This window comes from Phalacrocorax aristotelis, chromosome 17, assembly GCF_949628215.1.
Source record: "Phalacrocorax aristotelis chromosome 17, bGulAri2.1, whole genome shotgun sequence".
In the NCBI taxonomy this organism is placed as follows: domain Eukaryota; kingdom Metazoa; phylum Chordata; class Aves; order Suliformes; family Phalacrocoracidae; genus Phalacrocorax; species Phalacrocorax aristotelis.
The window spans coordinates 9,903,233-9,921,244 of record NC_134292.1 but is presented as its reverse complement, the minus strand read 5'-3'; the positions used below and the strand labels follow the sequence as shown (position 1 = coordinate 9,921,244).

At 40.9% G+C, this 18,012-nt stretch overlaps 1 protein-coding gene across 9 annotated transcripts in view; it reads right to left on the bottom strand.

Moving 5' to 3' along the window:
- The window catches only part of SEC16A (SEC16 homolog A, endoplasmic reticulum export factor), a 32,097-nt gene that overhangs the window by 10,845 nt on the left and 3,240 nt on the right, over positions 1-18,012 (bottom strand). For 5 of the 9 annotated variants that reach the window (XM_075112330.1, XM_075112333.1, XM_075112331.1 and 2 more), the window contains exons 2-18: positions 13,068-16,945; positions 12,347-12,492; positions 9,195-9,280; positions 8,085-8,220; positions 7,105-7,303; positions 5,808-5,985; positions 4,896-5,038; positions 4,201-4,262; positions 3,838-3,976; positions 3,326-3,568; positions 2,903-3,000; positions 2,113-2,194; positions 1,811-1,928; positions 1,456-1,567; positions 1,074-1,179; positions 503-643; positions 274-387 (exon numbers count right to left, since the gene is read on the bottom strand). In XM_075112330.1, the coding sequence (XP_074968431.1) occupies positions 274-387; positions 503-643; positions 1,074-1,179; positions 1,456-1,567; positions 1,811-1,928; positions 2,113-2,194; positions 2,903-3,000; positions 3,326-3,568; positions 3,838-3,976; positions 4,201-4,262; positions 4,896-5,038; positions 5,808-5,985; positions 7,105-7,303; positions 8,085-8,220; positions 9,195-9,280; positions 12,347-12,492; positions 13,068-16,871 (5,907 nt within the window). In that variant the 5' untranslated portion in view covers positions 16,872-16,945. The remainder of the gene's footprint in view (positions 1-273; positions 388-502; positions 644-1,073; positions 1,180-1,455; positions 1,568-1,810; positions 1,929-2,112; positions 2,195-2,902; positions 3,001-3,325; positions 3,569-3,837; positions 3,977-4,200; positions 4,263-4,895; positions 5,039-5,807; positions 5,986-7,104; positions 7,304-8,084; positions 8,221-9,194; positions 9,281-12,346; positions 12,493-13,067; positions 16,946-18,012) is intronic. The other 4 variants (XM_075112339.1, XM_075112340.1, XM_075112334.1 and 1 more) reach the window with 2 other exon arrangements.

Below are 18,012 nucleotides of genomic sequence, written 5' to 3'. Positions count from 1 at the left end.
GAGCCTTGTAATTCTCCCTGTGTTACAGTACTAAGAAAAGCCTGTCTCATAACATACACCACCCTTTAACTATTCTGTATTGAATCTTAGGGCACTAAAGTGTGGTAAATCCACTTGGTTTAAATTGTAACACTTGCACTTTACAACATGAATATAACAGAAGGTCACCTCATATGTTTCTGTAATCAGCAGTATAAACAAAACCATTTAAAAAATTGGATTTACACTAATCCTTAAAAGAGAATACGTCATGCTGGAAAGTACATTCTGTACCTTAATCTGTCCATCCACATGTCGAAGTCTTACTAACCATGAAGGTTCAATAAAAGATTCCTGTTCTGGTTTTTCTTTTATCTGTGGGTCAAACAGGCGTAGTTGTGATGACATCTAGAGAAAGGAATCATTGTAAAGTTTAAGTTAACCAGCCAACAAAAGGCATCTTTAGCCACAGTTTAGCATCTACAATACGAAGCCACAAATACTTAATTCTTCCTTACGTTACCTTGATTAGCTGGCCAATAAGTACAGGAGAATAGTAATGTGGATCTTTAAGGATAGTTCTGGAAATCACTTCACAATAATGGAAAGCCTGAGAGGCAAGCCCCATTTCAGCTAGCCGGCAAGCATAGATGAATTTGAAAACCTAGAGAATGCAAGCAGGCGAAATAAACCAAGTGATCAGAAGAGTCTTAGAAGTATCAAATGAAAGGTAGTCTGTCATTTCAGCTGAAAGCTCAGATATCCCATTATCACATCTATACTCCTCCTCCACCCAATGTATCCAATGGAAGTTATCTATTTGTCTACAGCTAGTGCCAACACCTTCTGCTGGATTTTTCTTTTGGAATACAGTTACAATAGGAACAAAATTTTAAATTCAGGAGTTCAGAATGTGCAGATGAAAAACGTGGAAAAGATTTAAGTGACAACACGAAAAAAGCCATCTTGCACTACGTTATCCCTGAATATTTCATGTTACAATAGATAAAGTTTGCTGTGCTGAACACTCCATGTGAGAGATTGAAACCTTGCACAAAACCTGCCAAAAAGAAAAAAAAGAAACAGCTCTTCACCTGGAAATTGGGCAAGCAGCCAGGCTGAGTTCCTAGTGACTGTGCATATTCATAGGCTTCTGTTCTCTGAATGGCTTCATTGGTGGCAAACTTAAAAAACGGCAAGCTATTTGGGAATAGGAGAGGGAAAATATTCTATATTGTCAGCGTGTATAATCTCAATGAGGACAATCAGAAATAAAAAACATGGCTCTATTAGACGCACGATATCAATAACTTTTACTCCTCAAACAAGGACAGGGCATGAAATAGTTATCTCCAAACCAGCTGTGGCTAGTGATGATAAGAAGAGCAGTGCAACTCAGTCTCTCAAGCCATTAAGCTTTCATTTTTGCACCTTATAAAGTTGTGGGGTGAAAAAAAAAAAAAAGGAAAGCCAAACCTATGATTTGATCCAATTAGGACAAGCTTTGTTGTCTTCCTTGTGTAAACTCCAAAACCAACTTGGGCCATAAGGTAACAAAAATGAGCAGCATCCAGCAGGCCTTTAGAAGCTGTAGAGAAATAAGCGACAGAACTCAGGATATTTCACCTCGGTAGCACACTGTAATTCAATGTCCCATATTGTTTTGGGTTTGCATTCAAAATACCTTCACAGTAGAGACACGCCCATATAAAACTGTTCCACTTTACATTTTACACACCAATTGCTTGTTTTCAAAAAAATAAGCTGAGTAATTAAAGGTTTCAGAAAGCTCTTCCTTTAGTCATCACCCTATTCGTTCCCCAAGAGTTACCAAGAGTGTCTCCCATGGTTGCAATGGTCCTGGATTCCAAGTCCACATTGTTGGTCAAGTTGGATAACACCATTGCTAGGTGAGGCCTCCAGTCTCCCCATTTCTCATCTCCACAGCACTAAAATTAGAAGAATTACTTGGTCAAATCAGTGACTGCAGCTCTGCATGGGTAAGCGTTTCAACCTAAAAAGGACTAAAACAACTTATCTGACAAAAAGCACATGGAAAGATTACTGTTGTGAACTCTACTAATCACTGCAGTGCCTCTTCAGTCTCAACTGTAGCTATCACTTGAATCTTACCGTGGATGCAGCTGGCATCCTTCCAGACATGAGCTGGTAAACAGTCTGCAGAGGGTCATTAATTGGGAGACTGTTGGCAAATCTACAGAGACATGATACAGAAAAACAAACCACAAACATGGGGTAAGCAGTTAAAATGTACTTGAACACTCAGTGGCAGTTAATCTAGCTTAGTTTGAGAGAAGGAAGTGCTGTTTGAAAATACTACACTGAATAAGCAATTGCCCAGTAGATAATGATCAAAAGTCAAACGTTACTAGTTAACTGGATCTGCCACTCTGACACAGGTCAGTCCAAGCTAGTAAAAATCTCAGGATTCTCCCTGTGCCACCTGACTAGACTTACTTAGTACATCATTTCACAAGCTCAGGAAGCTGAGAGAAGAGCTACAGACAAAGCAGGTACAAACACATCTGCTTCTTTCAGGCAAGGAGAATGAAAGGTATGACAGAGTTACTTGGCTTTAACAAAGCTGACAGTTGGCTTTTTGCACAGTTTTTTCAAAGCCTGGCTAACAGCACCTGTCAAGCAAGCCCACAGATGACACTGTTCAAATAGGCCTTAAAAGGAATGAGTAGCATAGAATAACTTCTCCGGTTTATGGCCAGAAGGCCCCAGAATAAAACGTAACAGGTGACAACTGAACATAGAGGTAAAATTAAAGCATAATTCTTACATGAACTGCTAAGGATAATTCATGATTTTGACATTAAGATTTCTGAGCTCCAAATCTCTACCTCATTAGCAGAACAGGTAATCATATTGTACTAATCAACAAGCAAAATAGTACCTGGTCATAACTCTTGCATGTGTTCTGCTGTCCATTTTGCTGGCAAGTAGCAGAGCATGACCCCATAAACCATGCTTCATGGCAGACTCCAAAGCATCCTAATGAACACAGAAATTAATTTCCCGGGAATAGCTTACCATACTACTCAGCTAAACAATGACTGTTTTAAAGTAGTACTTGGTGATTGAATGAAAAAAGTGTTTGTTTAGATCAAATGCTAACACATCAATATAATTGTTTTATATTATTAACTGTAGGGAATAACATTTTTCCATATCAGTGTAGTGCAGTGCCATTAAGTATTATATGCATTGCAAGTTGCAAAAATTATTTGAACTGATGCCTAAAGCTTTAAGATTTGCTAAAAACAGGTAAACAAAATAGGACACATGCAGTATTTGGAACAACAGTGTAAGTATTCACCTTCTTGCGGCCATAAAGCAGCAACTCTCTGAATCTCTCTGTCTCTTTCTCAAGACTGTCAATTGTGGTTATAAGACTATCAGTGAGAAATGAGAGCTGGGCTTCACCAGACTCCTCTTCCACTTGTTCCAAAGCCTCATTAGTGAAATCAATCAAATTTGCCTCATTAGGGGACTTCCCAGGAAGCCACACTGTTTTATGATCTCGGAGCAAAAGTTCAGCCAAGTCTGTTCCCACAACAGTCTATACAAGTAGAGAAAAAAAAAAACACAAACAAAACAACCAAAAATAAAAAGCTGTTATTTCAACACCCCCTTCCTTTTACTTGTGACTTCAACAACAGCATGTGAGTATCAGCACCTCTGAGCACCTGAGGACAAGTGACCAGTTTCCCTGTTCCACCAATCTGAACTATTCCAAGATAGGTCACTTATGCATATTACTGTCTTTTACATAAATACCATTTTATGTATAAAATATTTTAGGATAAAAATTCAAGCAGCGAGACATACCCCATTCTGCCTGCACAACAGTACAATAAAGTCCCAAAGCAGACTTGCAGATTCTTTGTCAATTAAATTTTCATTCTTAAAGCACTGTGTAGCTTTATTTTGTGCAAAATTAATAACATCCACTTTATGGGTGTCATCCCTGAAGAAACAAAAGAAAAGGTTTTTAATGAGACAAATGTAAACACACAGATCATTACCGTGATTAGTATGAGGGACAAATTTAAAGCTCATGTATTATTTAAGCAGGTGAAAAGCCACAACTATTCTAAGTCAGTTTAAATCCTCTAATTTGCAATTAAAAGTTCAATGAAGAAATGAGTTCTGAACGCATGGAAATTATTTCTGGTATCTGTAAGAACATACTTAGCAAGAGGACCAGGAAATGCTCTCATCTCTTCTTGCTCTGGAGAATGCTGTAACATAGTCTAAAACACAAATACAAACCATAAGAAACTCTTATAGCTATGAATTTTGTCTTTTAAAAATAAAAACCCCAGACCTTAACATAACCCATAGTGTAATTGAGACTACTGCTCTTGAACAAAATACATACGGTGACTTGCAACCTGTACAAGGATAATAAGTGATGAAATCTATAATTTACATGGAAGCAATTCTGTAGCAAAATATAAAAGTCTTCCTCACATCTCTTCATTCACAGAATAGAACAGAACAGAAAATATACCCATGATATTTAATCCCCAGTCCATCTAGATGACAAGCAGTCCTTAGTCCCGCAGAGAACGTACAAGGACAATGCTGTCTCTATGAACAGCAATACATTAGAAACAAACCAACACAACTCCAGCCCTTCTCAGATGTAAGGATTTTACCTGACCAAAACTATAAGGAGCTGGATGATTTGATCATGACTACAACATCCCTCAAAGGAAAAGAATTTTTCAAGTTGCTGTTTTACTTACAGCCCAGATAAGTATGAAGATACATGTGCTGACATATAAAAAGAATTCAGGAAGCTATAGATCCACAGTCCCTACTCCCCTTCCAAAAGAAAGGCCTGTATCCCACCACCTCCCTTTTCTTCTTTTAAGCTTTACCTCCATACTGTGTATTTCAACCAGAGCCGGTTGTCCTTCTGAAGGCAGGTTTGGCAGCACTTTTATTAAGAAGCCCCCAGGACCAAACCTAGTACAGATATGAGGCACTGAAAATTTCTCAGGAGTTGAGGGCCTTAAAGGTGCTGAAATGGGAAGAAAAGGTAAAATAAGAACAAGTAGCCTGTCTTGCAACTAAGTAAACTTGCTGATGTGTTTATCCAATTCCGTAATCCTGCAGTACTAACAGAAAAAACCCTGCCATTCAATTTGGCTAAACCTTATAAGCAACAATGAAGCAGTTCCATTACCAGTCCCAAAGATCATCTGAAGATTTGCAACAAGAACAAAACTAGACTATAGAACTTTAAAATCCACTTTTTTTTCCTTCCCATGCAGGGGCTCTGATTGTTTCTGCCAGCTACATTTCTGTGATCTCTGTATAAATATACGATGCATCTTCAAAGAGCTAATGATACACTTCCACATACTCTGGAAAAGCTTTTCCAGAGAAACAGTGTTTTGCTCCATACTGAAAGGGTAAGAAAAAAAAAATTATGGAATAATCTGAAGTTTAAGTTAAACTTTAATCATTCCCCATGAAGCACACGCAATGTAGTTAAAAATCTACCTAAAAAGACATGTGCAGATAGAAGTATGCACTATTTAATAGCAAACACTGTCTAGCTACTACCCAGGTTTCAGCAAGCAAGTTATCCTTACATTGAAAGTGACACGGAACTTTGTTCACATTTACATAAACTGTAAACCAGCATTTTTTCCCGTTAACAAGCTCCGTGAATGCATGAAAGGCGTCTCATACACTCCAAATACTAACAGAAGCGCAAACTGCTACTGGTAGACAATGTCACAAGCACAGCGCCTTCCCTCCTCCTTCCCCAGGGGTGTCAATACCTTGTTCTACAGCTGACCATCCAGTTTCAGTCGGGTAGCCATAATCTGTAAAAGGCTGTTGTCCATCAAAGTTAGCAGCGTATCCGCCATATGGATAATCTGTGTGGAGCGACACTGCCTGTGCGGTAGTTTCATACGTATTAGCCGTTAGATCATGATTACTTCTATACAGCTGGCTCTAAATAGATCATATTAGTAATTGTTAGCAGAGAGCCTGGAGTTACACAAAGCAAGCAATACTGCAAGCACAGCTCACGACGGTAAGCATTCCCCCCAGCTTCGATTCTTTATACTGTTCATAAACCAGGCTTGCTACACCACTGCTTTTGAGAAAGCTACCCTGCAAGGCACCTGCAGCAACAGGCTACAGAAGATAATTAACGTCTCATAGTGTTCTCCCTCACTGTTTTTACTACCACCATTTGATCTGTTCACATCCAGGCATGTTCAGTTCTCTCACGACAGAATGTCTATGTGCTTGTGTGAAGAACAACATTATGAGTTACAGGTTCAAGTGTTGTTGTATCAGCAGCTACGGATCAGAATCAATGTTCACCTCTGCTGTAACACAGAAAACCTCAACTGATTAAATCTGATGAATGCCTAAATGGCTTCAGGTGCCTAAAGATTAATGCCTAATGATCTCCAATACTAATTCCAATATTACTAAATTAATTGCAGTTCAGACTGGAAAACCACCTAAACTTCCAGGAAACACAAAGAACCAACACATGCTAATGAGATAAATGCCAAAATGACACATTCCGCTAGCAAAGACTGGGCCTCAAAAATTACCCAAATATTTTCTGTGTTTTTCAGGTATTTGTACTTGCGGCATAAGTAGGTAAGTAATCAGTTAGATTTGGGTTTTGCTTTAAAGTCAAAACAGCGTCATACAAATACGAATTAGTCTTTTAACAGATCCCAAGTTCAGTAATAGCATTCGTGCTTGTGATGAGAAAAACGACATAATGCTGAAAGCCAGGCATGTTATCAACTACAGCCAAGCACAGTAAGGGCAAAGTTCTCACAAACAGCAAATGGATTCAGTAGAGGAAATTTTCCATTTCTGTGTGTATGGCAACTTGCACAGCTGAGTGCTGATTTTGGTTAAAGTTCTCTTGACAACTGTGATAAATATTAAGGTCAAAACTGTATTACAAAACAGCCTTAACTTATAGATGTTTTCAAAATACATATTCCTCAAGCTAAACCCAGAAATCTTTCTATATTTCTAGTGTTTCACCCACCCTTCACTCAGCTGGAAGAATACTTGATGTGACCATTTGAAACTCACTTGTTGAGAGCGAGAGCTGAAACTACTCTGGTGACTGTGAACACTGCGGGAGCTACGGAGACTATGACCAGAATGCTCACTGTGGACACTGCGTCTATCAAATTCATCACCATAAAGATCTCTATGGGGTTCAGATTCATCATCAAAACTTCCAGTAAAACGAGGATCATATCTCCAGTTATCTTCATATCGGTCATGTCTGAGGAACAAAGCAGCATACAAAGCAGAAAATGAACACAGCCACCCACATCCCTGAGGGAAGTGACGTCACTGCATACCTGCCAGGAGAAAACTGTACCTACCTTCAGAAGGGCTTTTAGACTATTTCCTAGATTGAGGTTTTTATTACAGTAAACAAACCAACATTTCTTCAGAAAGTTTATCCAGAATATTTAAGATCAAGATCAACATTGTACTTAGAGTCTGTCCTTGGAAAACCCACACAATTTTCACCTGGTCTGAAAACAAGTCCTACTGCCTTAAATCCTTAAGAGTGACATGACAGCTCATCTGTTTTTCCTCAGTGACCTATGTTAAAGCCACAGAAAGGACTAGCAACATATATGTGACATATGTGTAATACTGCATTTTAATAGTCTGTTACAGGATGCATCTGCATTCCTAGAGAATATTGAGAGGATTTTGCATAGAAAGCTACATGATACTCTGAAATTCCAACACCTGATAAAACTATCACAACAGCTCATAAATTTTGAAGGTTTGGGGGCAGACCTTCAGCAAATAAGGTAGTGCTTTTGTTAGTGCACAAGAAAAGCCTCAGCCTTTGCCTTACCAGTTACTGCCACAACTTAATTTTCTGGTGACACATTTGACTATGCGGAACTCAGCCCTGAAGAAACCAATACCAGATTCTCCACCTTCACTCAGGCATACACACTAGCTCTCTGACCGTCATCAGCACCCTGGGCTGCCCTAGATCTGGAAAGAGCGCTGAGAAAACACGGATCAAATGGACAAACCTGTTGCCATATGGATATGCTTCTCTCTTCTGGTAAGGGTTGTGTTCAGCATCATACCAGTACCTCTGATCATAACTCCTAGGATCTCTGTATCTGGGATCGTAGGCTGATGAGTAACGTTCCCAGCGATTTGGATCTTTGGAAAATAAAAAGAAATGGTTTAAGTATTGGAAGCTCTTGCCTATAACCTTTTTCTACTCCTTTCTCTTTAATTACACACTGATTTGGTCCTGAAGCATACAGCAAAACCAAAATATTGTACTTAAAGCTACATAAATATGTCCACTCATTTTTAGTTAAAAAAAAAAAACATAAAACCAAGCCGCTAACAAAAAAAACCACAACTTAAAAAAAATCAATTTCACACCTTTCAGAGAAACATGGTTATTATAGCTAGCTAGATACCCTTGAAGGGACAGTGTTTACCATCAGACAGAGAGCTCTTTTCCAACAACTTCAAAACTTGATCATAACATAACAACTCAGCAAATACTAACAGAATCTTTGTAATCAGTCTTCAGAGTGGCATACTAAACGTCTCAGGACATGGACAGATGTTGCTTAAAATCCTCCCAGGCACTATACAAGCAATTACCTTCAAATTACCAACGCCAGTATGTCTCTGTGAGTGTTCAGATAATTATGGGCAAAACCAAATTCTAGTCATGAGACAATTTCTGTTTACACCCACCTAAAATTGACTGTAGAAGTCTGTCTGCAGGTCACACACCAAGGGTACTCCCCAGTGAATGACAGGCTTGCAACACATTGAAGAAAAATATTCTGCAGGCTTACAATGCTGTGCTTTCACAATGGAAAGGCAAATTGAAGGCTGGTAGTGAGGAAAAGAATTAATTTTCTATTTACTATTTCTACCGAATAAAAACCATACAGAAAGGATGGCACGGTATTAAGAACTGAATTAGGCCCAAAGATCAGTTTTCAGCAAGTATAACTTTATTCTTGCTGGTTGTGGAAATGTTATCAGTTTTCTTAATATGGAAAAAAAGATAACAGTTCTCTGATCTTAAAGTTCCTCTTGCCCATAAATTTCTGTTTAAGGCCACATTTTTCTATAGAAAAAATTCAGAGTTGATTTTGACACCTTACCTCCATAATCATATGAGTTTGGGTAATAGCCTGGATAATAATCACTCCATCCACTTTTTGTGTAATAATCTTCAGTATACCCTTGCCTGAAAGAAAGTGCACAGGTATAAAAAGTTATTATTCCTCCTTCAATCTATTCTGAAGTCAGCAGGAGACATGAAGAACTATATGCCACAACTGATTAGGTAAAGTTTCATATTTAAAATAATGCTTTTACAGGAAATCAAGGAATCATAAAATTAAGACTTCACAAACCAATATATCACTAAACTGTGTGTGCCATAAAAAGCTGACAGCCCTTACTATACAATAATTTAGTGATTTTTGTAAACTGCTTTGGCGATAAGTTTAATTACTTACAGACAATCACAAAAACTAATGCTATAATTAGCACCCTTTGAACTGTCTCAACAGAGACAAGTCAGTAACTTAACAGGTAATGAAATAAGTGCTCCCTCAAATTTAGCAGTGTTTTGTTATACCTCTTATGGGGATGAAAAGAGGACTACAGTCTGGAGAAGAGGTCACGAAAATGGGCCGGGACACGAACTAGCACCCTCAAATAATTCTGAGCAGGAGGTTTCAGCCTGTGGGGCTGCCATTGTGACATGTGTCACTGGCATTAAACACAGTTAGGAAAAGAAACAAAACCAAAACACGCTACACCTTTCTTTGGGTACCTGGCCAAAGAACTCAATATTGTGTCACCTTGTTTGCCTTGGAGCTGGTGCCAATCTGTGGCTGGCAAGCACACTAAATACTAACATTGTAGGGCTAGCACTGCCGTAACCCAAAGCTTTATTTTCATTCTGCACTCAGTCTGCTTCCCAACCTCAGCTTTTCAGTAGATGCATCCATGTTCTGAGCGTTGGCACATCCTTACATTTAATACTTCAGTGAATAAATGAGATTGCATTGAGATGCAATTGTAAGACAGCACATCACTACACAAATAATTCCAGGCATCTTCTAGGTCATTTCCCTTCTCTTGGATGGACAGCAGCATGTAGGGAAGACTTGTCTTTCATTTCAGCAAATAGAGGGGACTGAACAGAGGAAAATGCTCACTTACAGAGCCCATGTTAGAATACCAATTGTCCAAGTGAACAGAACAAGCACAAGAACCTGACTAAAGCCAAGACATGAAAGTAAGAGTCAGTGCACATACAAAAGATAATTAGAATACTTTTGTTGGAAAAAGAAAGATGTGGCCATTACTTGAAAAATCACGAGCATTTATTATATGCCATTTTTAGGACACCATCCCACAGCTTCTGAAAAAGCCTAGCAGATAGATGTTAGATGAAAAATGTAGTGTGCCTACATATACGCACGTAAACGTATACGTACATACATGTACGTATATGTGTGTATATATACACATATCTTTACATCTACATGTGTGTATATACTTGTGCGTATACACTCACAAACACACATATGTACACATACACGTGCAGGAAGTAAAGGTACTTCATGCTGATGTGGAACAATGGGAACTTTCATGCTCGTCTACAACTGATCATACAACTGACACCACGAGTTCCAAGGTGGCCAAGCAAGTCAAGCAATGATGCTCCTCCCTGGAGCGTGTGGGAAGTTTGCTAATGCAGCACCTACCTCTGCAGAGGAGGAGATTTGATCTTATCAGATCAGGTTTATCCACCTAACCGATCTTCTCACTCTCCTTCAGAATTATGTTATTCCCCTCCCCAAACAGAGTTTACAAAGGTGCATCATCAATACCAGAACGTTAAGGGCAAGCTTCAGACACCCTATCACACTGACTTTGCCACTCCTAGGCTCTGCAGCCCTGCAGTACCATACTGCATCCTGCATCCGACTGCGCTGTCACGTCACACATCAACACTGACAGAGCTACTTGTAACAGGCTTTGATCTGCCCAATGCCACCTATAGGCATTTCAACCTCTTCTAAAAATAGTACAGAAGAAGAGTACACACCAGTAAGTGCTACTAGAGGTTATCATCTCATTATAAGATCTCACAGTGCACTTAGATTCACTTAAGATGACAAAAGTTATCACATGCAGCTACCACCGTTGTGTAGCACTCCTCAAGGCCAACACACACCTCCTATATTCTTCTGGAGGTGGTAAGCAAAATGTTATATTTTTAATTTGAAGACTGCTCCATGAGTGAGCTACCAACATCAACAGACAAATACTACGAAGGGTTTCATCATTTCCAGACAGATAACTGGGGTTCTCTCTTGGAAACCTCCAGACCCACCCACCAGATAACATTCTGTCATTAACCTGAAGTTCAAACAAATCACTTATGCAATGATCATCGGAAAGCAGTAATCCCTGGAAGGTAATTTGCTGCCTCTTGCTAGAGAAGTACTAGAGATGACATTTCTGCTTTTTATTTAATATTTTCAAGTAGCATCTGAGCACATTGTTCTCCTCTCTCAATTTTTTTATTTCATGTAATCAGACAAACCAAGGCTTTGAAGTTTTCCTGGTTTGTGCGCTACCTGCATCAAAACCTGAGTGAAGTCAGTGGGTGAAACACGCCCACACAGCACCTTTGCTATACGGGCCACAGTTTGGGAATTTTGTGAGAAAGCTTATCCACACAGTTGAACTAATCATCAGACAGATTAGCCTGACACAGCTGCAGGATGTTTTCACTTGATTCACCATCTCTCTCCTCTGAACATCTGAAACTCCACATATCAGTAGGCCACATGTACTGCTATGCTTGCAAGGCAAATCCCAGACCAATGTGCAAAAGTACCATTTATTAACACAAGTAGTGGCCACTGCTGAAGCGCTAGCCAGAAACTGAACTACTGTTGATTAACAACCCCACGGCCTACACTGCTCTTTCACAGCACACAGGAAAGAGCTAACAACAGCATTGAGTCCATCGCAGTGACTGCCTGCCTGGCAGAGATGCCAACAACCACCCAGAGACTGAATGAAAGGAGTAGTAAGGATTTAGCAAAAGAGAAGACTGCAAAATTGTATCCCTTTCAGACGTGGCATTTGATACCGTCCGTTCCTATGGCAGCACACAATGAGCCTTTCAACCTCCTCACTGCAGCTTATGCTATAAAACTTCAACAGGCACCATTACACTCGCTGCTTCAGCGTGTACCACATCTTTAGTTTAGGAATTGCATACCTAGAAGAAGGCCTGTCAGAGCAGTGACTAGCTCTAGAACTAGGACGTTCAGGCTCAGAATACTGATAGCTCCCAGGCTCCATATAAGCACTGCTGGTGCTATCGTAGTGTCTGTACCGTGGGTCATACTGTCCGTAGCTATCCTCCTAGAAAAGAAATTGACATGTAAGGTAAGAGGCTTCCCACCTCCAAGAATAAACCTTTAAAAACAAACAAATCACCATACACACCACCACTGTGATACCTGATGAGAGGCAGATCAATAGACTACAGTATAGCTTTCAATACCTGTTGTGACAAGTTATAGTCAAGCCTATTAATATCCTAAACTCAAGAAAAAAGCATTACGTCAGGACTAAAGGCAGTTCAACCGCTATGCTGGCCACTCTGCTAAACTGTCAATAATTTAGGCAGCAGATGTGAACTAAATCTGAACACCTGGGCAGCTAAGACAGCTGTAGCTGCCAACTTTTTCCAAAGAACCAAATAAACTGCTGTCAGCTGACATCTGTGACAACTGGAATTGGTATTAGCAACTCTTTAAGTTTTTATAAACTTAGGTTACGTAGTTTTGTTACTGCTATCTGGATTTTCCCTACAATTAAATACTTAACACGAATGCTATGCTGAATGTCAATCACAACAACTGTTTAAACACGTAATTCAAAGATGAAAATTACTAATACATACTGAGGGGAGGAAGGGAAAAATAAAAATTTACCATGTAATAAAGATGAGCTGCTGTTCTGGGGTCTGGAGGAGGATAAGGTGGTGGATATGGAGGCTGGTAAGCATCGTACGGATGTCTGTAGTAGTAGTAAGGGTTCTGGGGTGGACCAAAGGCATCCTGAGGAGTCTGAGGCAGGGGTGGACGCTGCAGGTCTTGTTGCACGTTTGGCATGACCGACTGACTGGTGGTGGTAGAAGGGGCTGTGGAAGCTGGGGCACCCGAGGGCTGTCCAGACACCGGTTGCTTATCAGGACTCATCTGATCGTACCTTGTCAGCTGTGCTGAACTTGCCTCTTGGGGACCCGCGGCTTGAGGATGGTTACCCAGCACCTGGTTCTCACACTGCTGTGATGTCGGCATGGCTTTAGTCCCTGTGGCAACCTGGTAGTTTGAAGGAACTGAGGACTGCCCAGGTGTTAGTTGCTGCATTTGAGCTGCTTGCGTTTGTGGTTGAGCTGGCAATGCTCCTTGTACAGCTCTGTCTGATACAGCCTGATGCTGTACATCTTTTGTCACCTGTTGATAGAAACGTCGTTTGTCATGCAGCTCAGGACCCACCTGACCAGCACTACCAGCTGACTGTTGGGCATATACTGGATCACCAGAAAGTGACTGATTATGCACCTGTACAGAATTACTTGCACTGCTTTTCTCCAACGTCCGTGATACTGTGAAGTCGAGCGCTCCAGCAGCTTCTTCTTTGCTATTTGGATGATTTGCAGAATTATTAGCCTGTACTACAGCATTAACAGGGGGGGCTAGTGTGCTTGCACTTCCACTGGGGAGATTCGTCCCAGGAGAAACGGATGAGTTAGACCCTGGCTTGCTAGCCAATTCGGGAACAAAACCTTCCATGTTAACATTCTTTTGCCCTTCTGGAGCCAAATTAAGCGGAGTTTTCATAAGCAAGTTTGCAGGCTGAGTAGAAGCAGTATCAGAGGAATTAACAGGGCTTTGTAATACATTATGTTTTAACAGATTAGTATTTGGAAGTGCATTAACTAATAGAGATCCAACTTGCATCACAGGTAATGGCACGTTTTCCCCAGAAATGGTCCCACCAGCATGTGAAGTTTGGGGACCCACTGCAGGCTTGTCCCCAACCCCAGAGTCCTTCATTGGCTGATTGTTTTCATTGCTGCTTAGCTGATTAGATAGAGAAATAGAAAAATTAATTGGCTGAGCCAAGTTATAGCTTTGATTAGGCTGAGCAATCAGGATAGGCTGATTTTGCAAAGACTCTGTAGGTGGAGAAGACAACAAACTTGCATAACCAGAACTTGCCTGAGACTGAAGTGCCTCCTCTTCTCCCATTTTGGGAGGATTCTCAAGATTTTCAGAAGATATATTTCCATCCTGGGAAAGCTGCACAGCAATAGTCCCTGGTTTACTTGGCTGCTGATTAGACAGGCCTTCTTCTGGTGGCTGAATAACTTCTACAGTTTGTTTGGCAGGTACGTACACTGCAGGAGCAGCAGGGGCTAGAAGAACATTTCCCCCAAAATTAGGTAACTCATTATGAGCCCACAAAGTTGTCGCTGGGCTATCGCACTTCTTAACTGCTCCCTGAGCTCTTGTTGAGGACCTTCTCTCAGATACCGATTGTATGTTTTCCACAACAGATCCAGAGTGCAACATATTTCCAGTTTCACCAGTGACTGCAAGAGGCACTGGGTGTACCTGAGGCATGAAAATAGTTTCCAGGTTATCTGGTGGCTGTTCAAGGTTGCCTGGGGATGCAGCCGGCGCAGCTGTATTCTTCTTCATATTCTTTTGGTTTGAGTGGTTCTCTCTTAATTCAACCACCATCTTTGCTTGGTCAATCTCTGCAGGTTTTATACCAACTCCATGGGACCTCACAGGTTCAAAAGAACTATTTGCACTTGTCTGAAATACTCCTGTAGGCTTAGGAGGACTTGGAGTTGGAGGCTGGGATAGATTACCATGGTAGCTCTTGCCCAGGTTTAGGTCACTTGAATCACCTCCCAGAGGAGAGGAGTCAATCTGTTTGAAGAAGCTGGCAGAAGATTCTTCATCAGGCTTCCCACTTTCTTGCTGAATAAACGTACCAACTTGCTCTTGAGGTCTTGCTAAGCTCGAAGCGCTTCTATGGCTAATGTTGCTATAGTTTGAAGATACACTATCTGGTCGGACAGGATGAGGTAATGAATCAGGTGCCTCCAAATTTGGTCCTCCTTCAGCATGGCTCACAACAGCATTCTTCGGAAGCATCTGACCTGGAAAGGATCCATATCTGTACAGATCAGGACCAGCGGCAGGGGCTGAAGCACTGATGTTCTGTGGTTCGCTTGGCAGCACTTCCTGATTCTGAATGCACTCCAGGTTCTCAACATTTTCATACTGTGACCCACCATTCCCAGACGCGTCCCCTATACGTGCCTTATCATCACTAACAAACATAGAGTGCTTAGCGGCCTGTGTCTCCTGCTGACTTATGATTTTAGGGAAGTACTGGACATCCATTCCTTTTTGTACCATCTCATTGGCTGAACCTGTACCAGTCTGCACCTGAGAGAGAACATTAGTTGGAACCCGCTGAGAATGCATTGGCTGGTGATACAAGGATGCTGAATTTGGCTGACAAGCATCAAACTCTGTTTTCTCAACTATGTAATTTTTTTCAGATGAAAGTATTTCTTCATTTTCTGCCTCATCTCCTTTGAAAAACATGGAGAGAGTTCCGGAATCTTGATCTATGGGAATACGTCTATTTGATGTTTCAGACATATCTGGAGACTGGTTTTGGGCGTTATTTTCCTGAGCTGTGGGAATGACAAAACTGAAGTCTTGCAATGGTGGCTGTGGGTAAAACTGTTCCTGGTATGGTTGACTTAACCAAGCGTTAGTCGTTTCTGTGTTCTGCCTAAACACATTTCCAGGCTGGATGCTGTTCACATGATGACTGCTATTTGCAGAGCCGTTTTTCCCATTCTTTTCACAACCAACAGATAAAGGCGCTTGCATGATATTTTGTGGAATACCTTGGTGTACAGGACCCTGCTGTAAATTCGTCTGTGGAGGAGGATGAGAAGTGCTAACAGGAGACTGAGAAATGTTATGAACATCAATCTGAGAAGACAGCTCAGGACAGGGCATAAAATTTCGAACTGGAGATTGCAGGTTACCTTGAACAGGCCTCCACTGAGACACCGGCTGCTGAGGAGGTGGAGGGAAGAGTGCTGTTGCATTGGGTCCTGAAGGAACATCGTTTGGATCTCTACTAACATCTTGTCTACCTCCAGGTTTGTTTGACGCAGACACCATTCCAGGATGCATGCTGAAAGAATTTTCAACTGCTGCTCCTGTATTATAATGCAAAGGTACTGCAGGCCCATGGAGTCCAAGATCTGCATTTGGATGCACTTCCATAGTACTATTTATAACATATCCTGGGGACGGCGAAGGAATTGGAGCATTAGAAAACGTACTGGTATTTATTCCTGCTTGAGACACAGGAGCTGATAAAGACGTAGGCGGTCCGTGAGGATTGTCCCCTACACATGACGGTGAAGTATGCATAACAGCTGGCTGCGGAAACACCACTGGGGAAGAACTTTGCATAACCAATGCATTTCCCTTGGACAGATTATCTAAAGGGGAACTCTGTGGAGTTTGTCTGCCATATGCAAAAGGGTCTGTCACAGGCTGCACTGGGGCAGCTGTTGCATTTGCTCGTTTACTGAGCGAGCTGCTTCTCCAGTACATGTTCCGAGCGATGCCTGCAGGAGGTGGAGCTGCCGCTCCTGCTGGAACAGTCTGTGGAGGCTGCTGCATGATGGCCTTCTAGCAGGGTCGGATGCTAGATGACAAACTAGTAGTGAATGCTGTAGACAGATTCCTCTTCCACCCTGTTAAGGCAAAACAGATGACAAGTCAGCCTCCTTTCTCATAAAACACGCAGCACGTAAGCAATTTTCATTTTAGAAACAAAATTACTCAAAGAACTTGAAGTGGAAAATATCGCTCTTTCCTCCAGACTGCGTAAGAAATTTACACATAACATTGTATTTCTAAATCCAAGTCCAGTATTAACCAAGTTTAATGCTGGGTGGTAACAACACACTTCATTTAACAACCGTATTCACAAATAGCTCCAAGTAAGAGCAATTAAACACAGTTCAGTCCCTTATAAATGCTAAAAATCTCAGACTGTTAAAGCATCAATGGTATTATTCTGTTACATTTCCCCAAATTTGTTTTAAGCAGAAATATGCATCATAGACAAGACACAGCATCAGTCAACCTACAACACAAGCTGCAAGCACTATGGCAAGCTCAATGTAATTATAAAGAGTTGAGAAATTATTATCTAACTCTCATTCTGTTAGAGATGATCTTCAGCTCTGTTGCACTGCTGCTCAGTGTGTATGGACCTTTTTACAGGTAAGATGAGAAGCAAGCATCTCAAGAAAGAATTCATCAGATATTACTCTCCGCAACAGAACACAGTCCACTTCGTTTTAATAAAGAAAATAATGCGTAGGACAGCAGTGTTATGTTGAGAAAGGCAACTGCGTTTTCATCACAAATATTCTCTCTTCTAGACGAATGCTGCATAATAGCAGAACTGCATTTAAGAATATAAAAGACAATCAACTCTCCCCACGTATTAATTAATCAATGTTCTCGCTTTAACAGTAGGACTTTGGCATGGTATCAGAGTTATAGCTATATTTCAGGGTGGAAAGACAGGCACAGAAGTGTTCCAACTTCTGTTCCAGAAGTGTTCCAACTCTGCCTGCAAGAACTCCAATCCAGTTAGGAATTTGGTACACAGGAAGTTCAGTAAACTAAGCAGGAACATGTAGTTTTCAATTTTATCACCCCTTAACAACCTGGGGAGGACAGAAGCCAACAAAACTAGAGTTTTTCTTCAGTAATTATCCAGTTCGGCTCAGTGAAGCTTTAGCAACAC